Source organism: Octodon degus, unplaced genomic scaffold (genome assembly GCF_000260255.1).
Source record: "Octodon degus isolate 3935 unplaced genomic scaffold, OctDeg1.0 scaffold00122, whole genome shotgun sequence".
Classification (NCBI taxonomy): Eukaryota; Metazoa; Chordata; class Mammalia; order Rodentia; family Octodontidae; genus Octodon; species Octodon degus.
In genome coordinates, this window is record NW_004524698.1 from 2706420 (window position 1) to 2722334 (window position 15915).

Consider the following 15915-nt stretch of genomic DNA (forward strand, 5'->3'; position numbering starts at 1 on the left):
GGTATTTGGTACATGTGCATGGAACAACTTAAATTTTATGTCTTCTTCACACCCTTAGTCTCTTGAATCCCTTCCCATTTGCAGAATCAACCTTTTGTTTTGCTCTTTACTTTTACTTGCAATATTTAAATGAAACTATACAGTATTTAAGCTCATCTGGCCAGTTTATTTCATTTAACATTGTAGTTCCCGGTGTATCCATTCTCCTAAAGATGTCTCAGATTTATTCCTTATAGCCAAGTAGTATTCCATTATATATAGATACTACATTTTCTTTATCCATTCATTTGTTGATAGACATATAGACTACTTCCACTATTTCCTTCTTTTGAATTATGCTTCTGTGAACATTGGCGTGCCTATATTGCTGCATCTTGTGTATGCGTTTAGAAAATATTAAGCCTCTCAAGACTTCTTTTCTAATATGTAATTTCTTACATTCACTGTCATTATTTGTCAAAGTAATTCTTAATTAATTGAATTTAGAATTTTCCCTATAAATTCAATATCAGAATTATTAAAGTAGCAAAATACAAATACCCTGGAATGGATTATATTCCTTGGATGGCTTATACCCAGTTATGTCTACTGTTTTGATTAATGTGGAATACTTTTAAAAATTACTACCAAGCCAAACATTAAAATTAGAATTTCTAATAAACTGGTATATGTTATGAAATTATCATGAAAATAGTTGCAATAGCATATTTTCAAAATTTGGCATTATAAAGACTGATTTATGTATTCACACTTGCTTTAAGCAGTCACATATTTTATTGGCACCTTGAACCATTTTTCTTCCCAAGAAAATATTTACTAACACCCAGGTGACTTCAACATTATTCGTGACTGTTAACTTGAACTTTCTTCAGCTATGCTTTTCTCTATCTGCCCTCCAACAGTGCTGCAGAACTTGTATTACTCCTATTCTTTGCATTGGTTTGTTGATGTGACCTTGGTCAATATTATCGCTTCACATTTAACTGTTGAGTTTCCCTCAGCTTCTTTGTAATTGTCTTGACTTTTCTTTGCCCTTTACTTTTTTCATGTAAATTTTAGAAAACAATTTTTAATTTCTTAAAGAATTATTAGATCTTTATTTAAAATGTATTTGCTGATTTTTATCATTTTTCCCATTAAGATATATATTTTAAGGAGCGGCAATATAGCTCAGCAGACTTAAGTACTTGGTTAGGTAAGGGCAAGGGCCAGGGTTTGATCTCTGCCACCGTGTGCTGCCCCAGCCCTGCTCCCAGGTGTGCTGAGCTGGTGGAGTGTAGGCATGGTGGCATGCACCTTTAATCTCAGCACTAGGGAGGCAGAAATCTGAAAGATCGCTACGAGTCCAAGCTGCGTAGTGATACCCTACACCAAAAAAAAAAAAAAAAAAATATGTATTTTATTCTCAAGTATGCTCTATTTTTGTTGCCATTTAAAACTAAATGGCATTTTTTAAGCTGAATTTTAAAATAATATATTCACATGGTTCACAATTTTAGAGATTCAAAAAAACTGTTAAAAGCCTCTACTTTTCTACCATAGGCCATTCTTTTGCAGCTTTATGTGTATCCTTCCCAAAACATTTGATACAAGCAAATGTATGTCCTTGTCCATTATGTTTTCTAATCTTTTTCAGAAAATACTTTATAGTAAGTCTTTTATAGTAACCGTGTGCCAAATGAAGTCTTTTAAAACATTACGTTTTCCAATATTTATTGCTGATACATGAAAATGTAGTTAATATTTATTTATTAGTCACAAGGGATGTTGTGTTTTCCTAATAGATCTAATTAAATTATTTTAATATATGTGGGAATAGACTTGTCACTTCATTCCTGATTATTATTTTCTGTCAATAACTTGTGTAGCATGTTATGGCTTATGTCAGGATATCCCCTGAAGATCTGTGCTCAGGGCCAGCTTGTGGAGGTGATTGGTCATGGGGGTGTTGTGGCTGGCTTGGTATTAGAAGGTGCGCCTGGTTGGAAGAGGTGTATACTGAGGGTAAACAGTAGGTTTTACTACTGTATTGTACCTCCCTCTCCAGCTTCTACCTTTGGCTCTTTCCTTTGTGTGCTACTTTCTGGCCATTTTGGTGTGAACAGTTTTCCATTGCCCGGGCTCTTTCACCTACACTGCCAGTCATTCATGGACTGAAGCTTCTAAAACGTGGACCAAAATAAACCCATCCTTGAAGTTTATTGAATATTTTGTCCTAGCCGTGTGAAAAGTGACTAAAACAGCATCTCTGTCAGTACTATACAGTGTTAAATATAAATAGAATAGTTTTTCTTTGCTTTCAACTTTAAAGCATTGCTGCTGGCAGGAAATTTTTTGAAAATGTTTTTTATTGTGTTACAAGTTCTCTTAATTTTTCCAGTTTAGCTAATTTTTTTTCTCTTTGTTTTGAGTATCATGTAGTTTGTCTCTGTTACCTTATTACTTACAGAGGTTTTTAAATACTTTTGCACTCCTGAGATAAATGCAGTTTTGTTACTGTTTTAAAGTTCAGAACATTAAATTTAATTTTGAGTTAAAAATGTATGCTGGGCTGGCCAAAAGCTCAGGATTAAAGCGCCTACTTAGGCAGACGCAGAGGCCAGGAGTTTGATTCCCGGGCTAGGCGTGGTGGCGCACACCTGTAATCCCAGCACTTGGGAGGCTGTAAACAGGAGAATCACTATGAGTCTGATCTACTCAGTGAGACCCTATACACCCTGTCCTAAATACCAAAAAAAAAAGTATGCTTTTGAAATTGTCATACCATCACTGGTACTGTACAGTGAGAAATATTTAACTGTTCAGAAAAATGTCCCAATTTTACCTTTGCCAGTTCCCATGGTAGATAATTCCCACCATGGCAGATGTTGAGTTATCAACATGTTGTCACTCTGAGTGGAGTAGCAAGGAAAGTTCTATCGCTGGCTCTGATGAGCCAGTGTGAAGCAGTTCTAGCGAACCACTGGAACCACTGCAGACAGGGAAGGATTGTGTTTTTTTTATTGTTTGTTTTTTTTAATTATCCTTTGAGACTCAGGAAAACTAACCATGTAAAATGTATTACTCTTTGTTTTCTCTTCTTTGAAACAATCTGTTCTGTACGTTTGGTGACACTTGTCTGACTGTTAGAGATTTTACCACCAAATGAATTTTTCTAATATGTATATATTTTGTAGCTTCTTGAAACATTTTTAGTTGTTTTTCCTAAGAAATTTGTCTCAATTTTTGACAAAGTTGTTCTAAATTTACTTTTAAAGATCTCTTCTATTATAATATATTCTCTTATTTTTTTCTTGATCAGTCATGCCAGAGGCTTGTGACCTTTGAATCTTCAGGGAACAAATAAGTTTTTTTTTTTTGTATTTGTATTTCTTTGTGTCTCTTTTATCCTGCTGTTAATTTCTGCTCTTGTGTTTTACTCCTTTGTGAAATCCGTACTACTTCTATTAGTAGTCATTCTAAACATTGTACATTTTAATGACTCATATATTTCAGATTTTTATTAAAATATTCTTTGCAGGATTAGAATATCCTGATGTATTATTTAGAATTATGCTGCAATTATTTTAGGATTTAAAATCAGTTACACTTAAATTCTGTGAGAGAAATTACAAAGAGAAAGTGTGATAGAAAGGGTCTTGGGGAAGTACAATCCAGTTGTTGCTTTGTATAGTTTGGTTTTTACATGTTCTTTTAAATTTGGAGTGAACGCCAAATTTATAGAACTGTATTTCTATGAGAGCGAAGGCAGAACCCTCCAGGGATTTTTATCTTTGTTTTTGCCATTATTACTAGATTATCACAGCATCATTATCACTTTCCTTTTTCTGCCCCTTAGTACAACCCCTTATAAATTTAATTTTTTAAAAAATGTATTTTAAACTAATTAGAAATGTATAGAAGATTGCAAAGAAGTATATAGGGAAGGTCCTTATAACCTCCCTCAGCTTTTCCAATGTTAACATCTTACTGATAGTACAGTTTTGAAGCCAAGAGATTAATATTAGTATAATTCAGAGTTTATTCAGATTTCTCTAGTTATAAATGTACTTGTGTATGTGTGTTATGTGTGTTTGTCATTCTATGTGCTTGTATCACACATAGCATTGTATTGCCTTCTCTGCATCAAGATGCTCATTAGCCATGCATGGTAGCACATAGCTGTTCCCAGCACTCAGGAGGCTGAAACCCCTGGTACAAGAAAGAATAGAAAAGAAGAAAGAAAGACAGAAACCCACATGAAATTCCCTTGTTTTACAAATTTTTCTAGTCACATTTTCCCCTATACCTGAGCTGTCTAGTATGTCTTACATCTTACATTTTCTTTTCATAAATATGTCATAAAAGCAAGCTTTATATATCCTGTTGCTTTTGTTTTGTTTGGTTGATTGGTTATTTTTTGATTGCTTGAGACAGGGTCTATGCAGTTTAGGCTGGCCTTGAATTCACTGTGTAACCCAGGCTAGGCTTGAACTCACAGAGATTCTTCTGCCTTAGCCTTCTGAGTGGGATCAGACATGTACTACCACCCCTGACTTCACATTGGCTTTTTTACTTAACATTATCCTTTTTTGATACAGCATCTTGCTACACAGTTCAGACTCATAGTGATCCTCCTGTCTCAGCCTCCCTAGTGCTGGGATTACAGGTGTTCCTGGGGTTTGGAAACCAGTATGGCATGTAGTACCAGGACTGAACTCGGGACCTTGCACTTGCCAGGCAAGCACTATGCTGCCGAGCTATCTCCCCAGTCCCACTTAGTAATTCATTCAGATCACTGCATCTGTCAATAGTGTGTTCCTTTTTCATAGTACACATGTACTGACCCTTTACCACTGAAAGACATTTGAGTACTTTCCAGTTTCAGGATATTATGAATAAAGCTACTAATGACATTTGTTTCTCACATCTTAGTGAAAATTTTTAGATACCACTTCATATTACCAGATAATTTTGATTTTATACATTTTTCACAGTGATCTAGAATTAGATATGAAGAAGTGTTTTTTTTTATTTTGGTTTTGTTTCTTTTTGGGATAAGTTTGTATTCTTGCTTTATGTTTCTATCATATGACTTTTTCATAGATATGGAAAACGAGCTGAGCTAAATAGTCATGGGCAACTGGGGTATTCTGATCCAAAGCTTCATATTCTTTACAAGAGTGACTACCACATTAAGAAAACAAAAACAGTTTAGCATGCTCTTTTAGGAGGAAAAGGTTGTGATTGATGGAACTTGATAAAGTGTGTATGTGTGTCATAGTTACTTTTGTGTCATTGTTGAAACAAAATATCCAACTCACAAAGTTAAAGGAAGGAAAGGCTTATTTTGCTCACAACCTGGAAGTTATAGTCTGTAATCCACTGGGCTTCAAGATAAGATGACATATGTCAGGGAGGAGCATAGTTCATGACAGCAGAAGACAGCAAAAGGGATGAGCAAGCCTCTTTTCCTCCCTTATTTTGCATGTAGGCTGCCCACCCTAGGGCAGGTATACTCACGCCCCCAATCCCAGCACCAGACAACCCATTACAGACTCTAGACTTAGTTGCCTCTGAAAAGTCTCCTGCCATGAGGCTTTAAGGGCACATCTAAACACAAACCATAACTATGTGTTAAACATCTGTGTGAATATCCTTTGTTTAGGAAGCCGGGGAACCAGAGGCTCTCAAATTGATAGTCACAGTAGTAGTGGCAACTATCATGACAGCTGGGAAACTCGAAGTAGCTACCCTGAGAGAGACAGATACCCAGAAAGAGACAGCAGAGATCAAACAAGAGACTCTTCCTTTGAGAGAAGACATGCGGAGAGAGACCGACGTGACAACAGAGAAAGAGGTTTGTCATACGGAATTTTATTACATAGTGGCCGATAGCTGTTGGGATTCTTCTTAAATGGTTGCCAATTTATCTTTTAATATAAAATATCTTACGAGATTTATGCTTGAATCTTCCTTGTTTGGTTGTGGTACAGCAAATTATGGAACTAGCTAGCTAATGGTACCTAAGATAGCAGAATGCAAAAGCTAGGATGCTGTACTGTGTGTCTCATTTTAACCAAACAGCAAACAGCTCTGTAAAGAATGTGGATGATTGTCATCCCAGGCAATTCTGATTCTAGAAATAAGTAAACCTGTTACCAGTAGACTCATAAGGACTGTAAGAGAGCATTAAAAAAAAAATGACGATAACCCTGGGATTGTTCATCGAATCATTTTAGTCATATTCTGTTTTGACAGTATATATTTGATTTAGCCAATTTTATGTTATTGTATGTTTTAAGCTAAAGTTTGAAGTTTAAATGATCTCTTACAAAAATGTTGAAGGAAGATTAAGTACTTAAGGATTATAATTTATTTGTAAGCTTTTATTGTCTGTACTTATTAAGGCCTTAAGCATTTAAAACCTTAAGTTCTCACTAACCTTGGCTGATTACTAAAGTCAGATTTATTATAATACTGATATTACGATAGTTTGATGGACCACAGAATTGAATATTTGTGCTTTGCTGTAGACTAAATCAAAAATATAATAAAATATCTTGTAATGAGTAGGAATGAGATAACACGATCCATATGTAAGACACCTTCTATAATTGGGCACTAGATAGGGTTGGGGCAGAAGAGCTGATTGAATTGAATTTGTTAAAGGTAAGCCCGATTACCTTTGTAATGTTTATATTAAAAGATGTGTGGTATTTCCTCAGGTAGAAATTTGTTTTTGAAATTATTTCTTTCTCAGTAGTTTGATAGTCTTTAATATTATGTTCTAGTACTTTTTTTTTCTATTTTCGTATCCTTGCTCAGATTTGTACCTGAATTTAGCAGTAATATTTGGTTTAAATCTTGTATTTAACTCAGCCACACATATTAAGCTTCTACTAGGTGCCCACAACTTTGATAGTTGCTTTATATATATCTTTAACTTATCTTTACATTGTCTGTTTTAGTGTAGATATATAAAATTATACATGTTTCATAATTTTAAGAGGGTAGACCTAAGAAAAATAACCTTTTAGTATTACACACAAGGTAAATTCCACGGGGCTAGTGAGATGGCTCAGTGGTCTAAAGCACCTACTCAGAACAAGCTTAGCAAAGCACAGGGACCGCGGTTCAATCCCCCAGCACCACATGCCAGCCAGCCCCGCCCCCTGGTGGGCTGAGCTGGCCACACACACACACACACACACACACACAAATAAATAAATAAAAAACAAGGTAAATTCCAAAACTGTAATTCACATTCAGATCTTCTGACTATAAGTCTAATTTCTGTTTTATTTTACTCTAAGTCCTTCAGTAAGTATGTGTTATGACTAAAATAAAAACATTTTTAGCTTAATGTTGTAGTCTACAAATATGTATTGAATACCTATGTCAGGCACTTGGCTAAGCACTTAGGATGCAATATTTTTTATCCTTATAGAACTTAGTGAGATGAGGAAATCCTCCTGTCTCCACAAAAGAGAAGTGTTTATGAGGCTATCAAGGAAACAAGTGATCCAGATAGAAATAAAGAATAAGGGTACCTACATCAGAATGTTGATGAAAAAAATGAGGAAATGACATTTTTATAGAAACTTAAATGTAAGAGAGGCAACTAGTTTTGCAGAGATTTAAGGGTAGAAGCATTCCTTGAACAGGAAAGAGTAGGTGCAAATACCTAGAGACAGGAACTAGTCTAGCATGTCTTAAAAATGAAAGATGGTTAATGTGGCGAGAATGTAGTGAGCATTGAGGAGGTTGATAAAGGTTGAGGGTAAGAGATGTGCCCAGTCAAATACCTTGTTCTGTGCTCAAAGATTTAAACTTCCTTTAAATTTGACCTTCATAGACAGTTGAATGTGTTAATTGCTGCTACTTTATGGAGTTCTAAAAAAAAAAAAAACAAAGGAACAAACTAAGGGTTTTGAAGAAAGCTAGTTTAACTCCACAGAAAAGAAAAGCACAGTATCTGAATTAGGGCCTAAGGAATACATATATTTGCTAGAAAAAAATGATTAAAAATATTTTACAGGGAGAGGTGTAGCATAAGTAGATACACAGGACTGAAACAACATGCTTTCGAATACAGAATTATATTTGGAGCAGTGTGCTATAATTGGAGAAGAAAAGATACTGGGGAGAAGGACTAATGAAAGACTGTAGGCTAGTTTGTATATAACCTAATAATTCAGGGTGAAATTTTTTAATTTAATTCCTTTCACTGCTTACATGTAATGACATTTAAGGAGATACATGAAATAGTTCACACTGGAAACCTATTAAGAAGGTAAAGATACTAGTCAATTAGATTGATGATGAGAAATGGATCATTTGTCAATTTTTTTAACATTGTAGAGTTTGATCTTCATCAATGCATCAATAGACATTATTATATAGTATAAAAGTATAAACATCACAGTAGCCTTGATCTATATCATAGTGGTTGCTTTCAAAAATAGTTCTCTTTGAAGAAATTCATGCCATCCTCTTAATCACTTTTTGGTCCCAAACTAATTTCCTATTCAAGTAGACATTTAAATAGCATATATTTATTTTCTCTGCATTTATGATTTGTGTGTAGATTAGAAAGCTATATATATATATATCCATGCAGTGGAATTGTCAATTAGCTTTTTTTAGAAAACAGCTCTTCATTTGAGTAATCATTTAAAACTTTTAATTTATTATTAATATAGCTACATATTACTATTACAAAGCACTTTTACATTTGATTCTTCCAATATTATTAGACATGAGTACCTTTAATTCTAGTTCAGTTTTGTTCTATATTTTTCTCACATAATAGTTGCACTTTGATGTGTATATATTTTGGCCTGAAATTAGAGGTGTGACTTACGAGGGAAATTTTTTTTTTCCTTCAGCTCCTATGTTCTACACCTCCTGCTGCCCCTATCTTTTGCCACCAGTGTTCTCAGGTCCTGCTGGGGGGACAGAGAAGATCAGAGGTGAAGGGTAGAGATGGCAGAAAGTGGGGTTGGAGCAGTGGGCTGGAGGTAGGGTAGGGAGCATGCAGAGGACGCGCAGAGATGGATCAGTGGGAGGGGGGAGGAGGTTGATGGGGAGCAGAAAACGGCAGTTAGTGGGCAAATGAAAATTATATTAAAGAAAATATTTTTAAAAGGTCTAGAGGTGATTATTATTTGGATGATTAAATTAAAAGCAAATGTACCTGATTTTTATTTTGTTGCCAGTATGACCCTGCATACAGATAAAATTTATGATTTGCCATGTTCTCTTACCTATATATTACATGTCAAATTAATCACTCACAAAACTTGATTTTCATTGTAGATCAAAGACCAAGTTCACCAATTCGACATCAGGGAAGGAATGACGAGCTTGAGCGTGATGAAAGAAGAGAGGAAAGAAGAGTAGACAGAGTGGATGACAGAAGAGATGACAGGGCTAGAGAAAGAGATAGAGAACGAGAACGAGACAGGGAACGGGAGAGAGAGAGGGAGCGGGAGCGGGAAAGAGAAAAGGAAAGAGAACTAGAAAGAGAGCGCGCCAGAGAACGGGAGAGAGAAAGAGAAAAAGAGAGAGACCGTGAAAGGGAGAGAGAGCGTGACCATGATCGAGAAAGGGAAAGGGAGAGAGAGCGAGAGAGGGAAAAAGAACGAGAGCGAGAAAGAGAAGAAAGGGAGAGGGAGAGAGAACGAGAACGGGAGAGAGAGAGAGAAAGGGAACGAGAAAGAGCAAGAGAAAGGGATAAAGAACGAGAACGTCAACGGGATTGGGAAGAAAAGGACAAAGGACGAGAGGACCGCAGAGAAAAGCGAGAAGATATCCGAGACGATAGAAACCCAAGAGATGGGCATGATGAAAGAAAATCAAAGTAAGAATGAATATGAATAAAGTATGCCTTTTTAAAGGTACATTTCAGTAAAGAATTCAGAAGTTTTGTTTAATTTTCTTAATGTGCACTGTAATTTTCTGTTAAATCTTTTTCTTAACATGTTCCCTATATTTCAGATTTTTTATTTTGTATTTACATATAAGTATATGTTTAGGGTATTGTCTTTAATTGTTTAGGAAAAATAGTTTTTAGATTTCACTTTTGAGACCAGGGGCTATTAGTCTGTTTCTGTTGCCATTAAAAATAAATAAAAAATACTTGGGACTGGATAATATATAAAGAAATATTTAGCTCATAGTGTTGGAATCTGAGAGTGCAAGAGTAGAATGCCGTCCCCCATCTGTTTAACCTCTGTCAAGGACCTGTCTTTATAACATGAATAAGCATAAAAGGAACCGACTGTATCCCCTTCTCTTAAAGATTCTGCCACTTCAACACTGCCACATTGAGGGTCACCAGCACAGGAATGTTCTTTGGAGGACAAACCACTGCCCACCCAGAGAGTCTTGTTTCTTCTTGCTTTTTGATGACACACAGGTTTTCTTGATGGCTGCAGACTTTGTCTTAGCAGGAGTCCAACCTGAAAGTGAGAGTGAACTTGTATTGTCACATCCTTTACTAGTTAATAATACTGACTAATAACCAAGAATACTACCCATACCATTGCTGAGTTTTGTATCCTTGTATGTATGGAGTCATTATTTCTAGTCCATAACAAGCTTTCACAGTGTTGCAGAAACTAAAGGAATTCCTGTAATCACTGCATGGCTAAAAGGTGATATAAGATATTCTTTCTTGTGCTGTGGAGGAGGCTATTGGGGTCAAAAAAATGTTCTTGACATCTTATGTAGTAAATCTGGTTTCACTCTTTTTTCTTCTCCTTTCCTTCCTACTCTTTTCCCTTCCTCCCCAGAACTTACTTTCTTAGTTGTCTGGGAAACTGAGAGTTTTTCCTTTTTCCAATCCGGCTATGTCCATGCTGTCAAAGTGTTGGGAATAGTATCTTTCCACTGTTTCCCTCTGTTTGTTCCAGTTTAAGAAATATTTTATCCATATGATAGCTCAGATCGTCTCACAGTTATACCTGTCAACTTAGCATCCCTTTTTGTGTTCAGATTCTTGGTAGGTGAGAAGTAGCCAATGAGTGACAGTAACTAAACCAGGTTTTCATCATTGCTGTTGTGAATTATGATTATGAACTAAGGACACAGCACAGATGCAGAGCCTTCTTCTCTGGCATTCTTTGCATTATAAAAAACTTAGAAGTATAAACTTGCTTTTGCATGCAATAGTAGAGCATACCAGGAGAGAGCCAAACCAGAAATTTCAAGGTCTCCTGAGTCATAATCCATAACTTTTACATATCATATAGAAAGTCACTAAATGAGCTTGAGTTTTTAAAAATAGGGAAGTAGACTGTTAGAGGGAGAAGCTTTGGACAAATAATTTGAGTTGGAACCTGTGAGTTGTCACATTGCACCTGAGGCTGCCACATTCATATGGTTACTCATCTGTAAAGAAGCTGTCTGGAATTTTTATTAAAGATTTATTAAAGATTATTTTATTAAAGATTTATTAAAGATGCCATTTGTAGCATATAGTACCAACACCATTTTTTTGCTACAAGTGTTAAGTTCTGATTATAGAAAAAAAAGCTAATAAAAAACATTGTAATCATTTTCATCTTCTGGAATTTATAAATTATGTTGATTTGCCCAATTTAGGAAGCGCTATAGAAATGAAGGGAGTCCTAGCCCTCGGCAGTCACCTAAGCGTCGGCGTGAACATTCTCCTGACAGTGACACTTATAACAGTGGAGATGATAAAAGTAAGCAATCTGTTTCCCTGTCTCTGTATTCATATATAGCTGTAACTATGAGACTATTTTTTTTTTTTTTTACAAATTAGAATTGGTAAATTAAGATTTTTAAGATGTATTGTTGGCCTCATAGCTCTCAGTAGCTCTTTTTATAACTAAGTTTGTCATTATAGTAGTTCTTTTTCTATTTGTAATTACAGCCAAATTTTTATCTTACTGAAATTGCAATTTAAAGTTTTAAAATGATGAAAGATAATCTTCCTATTCTTTAAATGTAATGTACTATGTTTATTAATCTGAGGAAAATGTGATTACTTTTTATTTTTTGTATAGATGAAAAACACAGGCTTCTGAGCCAGGTTGTCCGACCTCAAGACTCTCGTTCTATCAGCCCATCACACCTCATAGAAGATCGGCAAGGAAGGTGGAAAGAGGAGGACCGTAAACTGGAAAGAAAAGAGAGTTCAAGGCGCTATGAAGAACAAGAACTCAAAGAGAAAATTTCTTCTGTAGATAAACAGAGGGAACAGACAGAACTCCTGGAAAGCTCAAGAGCACGTATACAAGACCTGGTGGGCCACCACCCATGTGAAGATCGTGATATGTCTGATCGAGCTCATGATGAAAATAAGAAAAAAGCAAAACTTCAGAAGAAACCTATAAAGAAAAAGAAAGAAGATGATATTGGGATAGAGCGGGGTAACACTGAGACAGTGTCTGAAGATAGTCAAGTCTTTTCACCTAAAAAAGGACCGAAGAAGAAAAACATAGAAAAAAAACATAAAAGATCCAAAGGCGAGTCCGATATTTCTGATGAAGAAGCAGTCCAGCAAAGCAAAAAGAAAAGGGGCCCACGGACTCCCCCTATGACAACCAAAGAGGAGCTGGTTGAAATTTCCAGTGGTAAAGATGGCACACCAGAGGATCTACAGAAGAAAGAAGATACAGCCTTTAGCGACTGGTCTGATGAGGATGTGCCTGACCGGACAGAGATGACAGAACCAGAGCGTGCTGCCACTGTTGCCACTCCTGGTAGCACCCCTTCTCCTCTGTCTTCTCTTCTCCCTCCTCCGCCTCCTATGTCTGGTACTCCTGCTGCTCCTGCCCTTGCTTCTGCCTCTGTTACTGCTGCCACCACCTGTGGCACTATGTCCACCTCTGCCACCTCAATCAATAGCAGCAGTGCTGCTTTTGCCAGTGAAGACTCACATAGAAAATGCCACAGAACACGGGTAGAGAAGGTAGAGGCACCTCACATGACTATAGAGGATACACCACATCGCAAGCCACTAGATCAAAAGAGGAGCAGTAGCCTTGGGAGCAATCGGAGTAATCGTAGCCATACCTCTGGTCGTTTGCGTTCTCCATCCAATGATTCTGCCCATCGGAGTGGGGATGACCAAGGTGGTCGAAAGAGAGTGTTACATAGTGGCTCAAGAGACAGAGAAAAAACAAAAAGCCTGGAAATCACAGGAGAGAGAAAATCTAGGATTGATCAGTTAAAACGTGGAGAACCCAACCGAAGCACTTCTTCAGGTAATAAAGTTGAATAATGATCTAATCAGTGTTTCTCATGTTAGTGTATTTCATACAAATTATTCTAAAGTAATGTTAAATTGGTTACTTAGTACTGCTTTAAATTGTGTAGAACTTTTTAAAAAAGGCTGCACTACCCATTAAAATCTTACCTATTACCACTTTAGTACCAACATTATCATATTTCTAGTCTAATGTCACAATTTTAGTGATACCATCTTGATCAAAAGGCTTGTGTTTTCAAGTCTTGCTGTAAAACCTGCAATACCAGCCTTCTTGCTATTCTTCCAGGAGCCTGTGCTGCCTCTTAACTACAGAAAGTAAGAAGTAAGAAGAGATCAAAGAATGAAGTAATCAATTTTATTAATGCCTAACCAGTTTATGTATTTCAAGATATCTTGTGCCTGTAGTAGAAGTAGACATGAAAGACCCCTGTGGCATACACACACTGGGAATTGAACTCAAGGCATTCATACTGATCTGTATCTCTAGCCCTTTTTATTTTTTGAGGCAGGGTTGTTCAGGTTGCTGTTAATCAGGATAGGCTCAAACTTGCAGTCTCCTTCCTTGGCCTCCAGAGTGCTAAGTTTATAGTGTGTACCACCAAGCCCAGCTATGGAAATTTTATTACCACTTTAGTCAAGAAAGAAATTTCCCCTTAAAATGAGTTATTGAGAGAGAGAGAGAGAGAGAGAGATAATATATACTTAATACAAATACAATGACTGTATATAATAATACATACTAAAAAATCAATAGGATATAGAGGATAAATTGTAAAATTTCAAGGGACCTAAAGTATTTTGTGTGTATGTATTTATTTATTTTTGAATTTTAGGGAAGGGTCTACAGGGTGTTCAGGGTCTCACTACTAGATCAGACTCATAGTAATCCGCCTGTTTACATCCTCCCAAGAGCTGGGATTATAGGTGCGCACCACCACACCCAGTCTCAGTTGCCATCTCAGTGCGCCCCAGGGGCGGGGCCTGCACACCAAGCCCAGGGATTGAACCCCTGTCCCCTGCACTAGCTTGCAGGTGCTTTAATCTGCTGAACTATTTGGCCAGCCCTGTTTTTATTTTATTATACATTAACTTTATGTATGGCATTTTTTTTTTTTAGATCGTCAGGATTCACGAAGCCATAGCTCAAGAAGAAGTTCTCCTGAGTCAGATCGACAGGTCCATTCAAGATCTGGATCATTTGACAGTAGAGATAGACTTCAAGAACGAGATCGATATGAGCACGATAGAGAGCGAGAGAGAGAGAGGAGAGACACACGGCCTAGAGACTGGGACCGAGAAGCTGAAAAAGATTGGTCAAGGAACAGAGATCGTGACAGATTGCGAGAACGAGAGAGAGACCGAGACAAAAGGAGAGATTTGGACAGGGAGAGGGAGAGACTAATTCCTGATTCTCTTGATAGAGACAGAGAAAGAGAGAGAACTTTTGAGAGTTCTTCTCAAATAGAGTCTATGAAACGCAGTGAATTAAAACTGGAGAATGAACATGAAAGAGACCTAGAGGGCTCTTCTCGAGACTCTGTAGCTTTGGATAAAGAAAGACTGGATAAAGATATAGGGTCTGCACAGGGATTCGAAGATCTGAGTAAAGCTGAGAGAACTGAGAGTGTGGAAGGTGAGTGTTGCACCCTTGTCTGTTTCATAGCTCCCTTGCTTTTCTGATTTTGTGGGAAACAAGTATTTTCTTTTGAAAGACCATCCACCAATAGGCAGATTGACTCAGTCTTTTACAGAGGAAGTAAGTTCATAAAGAAAAGCCCTCTGATTTAAAAAAAGATGTTCTACTTAATACTACTGATTCCAGCAAGCCTAGTGAGCTAAAAGAAATTAAAAGAAGAGAATGGAGAGCAATCAGGTTATCAGTTCTGCTAGTGCCTTGAAAGAAAAGATTGCTTAGATATAGTCTCTATACATATTAAAGAATAGTCATAACATCCCTTATTTAGATGTCAAAAGTAAAAATAAAAGTCACAAAAATTCAGATACCTTCTTAATTCTGAAAGGGATTCAGTTAACTATTAGTGGCTCTTATTCTTTAGGGCAATTGAGAGAGCAAATACATGAGATAGTAATACTCTGAAAACTGATTTAATGACAGAGAGACCAAAACCTTGCTGGTGCTCTGTACTTGACTGTGAGTATAGAAAAGTCAGCTTGCGCACCTTAGTGCAGTCAGAGCTGGTGTTGTCCCTGTGGAACCTCACTGTCCACTCTGATACTGTCTCACTGCCCTTATTCCCACTCTGCTAGACAAACTTAATTAGGGATAAAGGACACTGACTGTAATCACAAGAAAGGTATTTTAATGACTATTTACTTATATTCAATTATACCCCAGTGTTGTATCTCCATTGGAACCATGGCTTACAATAGCGTGCTGTTTGTACTCCAGATCAAGATGAACCTGTAACGTGAAAAGACTGAGATAGAAATGATTTTGTCTAGTTCAATAGGAAAATACGTATAATGGGTGACAGATTGAGGTATCATTGTGATCCCACTTTTGTTGTTTTTTGTTTTGTTTTGTTTTTTAGATAGAGTCTCACCATGTAGTTCAGGCTAGCCTTGAACTCACTATGTAGCCCAGACTGGCCTCAGACTTGCAGCAGTACTCCTGCCTGAACCTCCGAAGTGTTGGGATCACAGTGTCTGCCACCACTCCTGGTTAGAGT

The 15915-nt window shown here is 36.8% G+C and overlaps 1 protein-coding gene across 5 annotated transcripts in view; it reads left to right on the forward strand.

The window, feature by feature from the left end:
* Zc3h13 (zinc finger CCCH-type containing 13) overlaps positions 1-15915 on the forward strand; it is a 95571-nt gene that overhangs the window by 45655 nt on the left and 34001 nt on the right. For all 5 annotated transcript variants that reach the window (XM_023700177.1, XM_023700176.1, XM_023700178.1 and 2 more), the window contains exons 11-15: positions 5648-5839; positions 9301-9844; positions 11590-11693; positions 12018-13220; positions 14343-14858. In XM_023700177.1, coding sequence (XP_023555945.1) covers positions 5648-5839; positions 9301-9844; positions 11590-11693; positions 12018-13220; positions 14343-14858 — 2559 coding nt within the window. The remainder of the gene's footprint in view (positions 1-5647; positions 5840-9300; positions 9845-11589; positions 11694-12017; positions 13221-14342; positions 14859-15915) is intronic.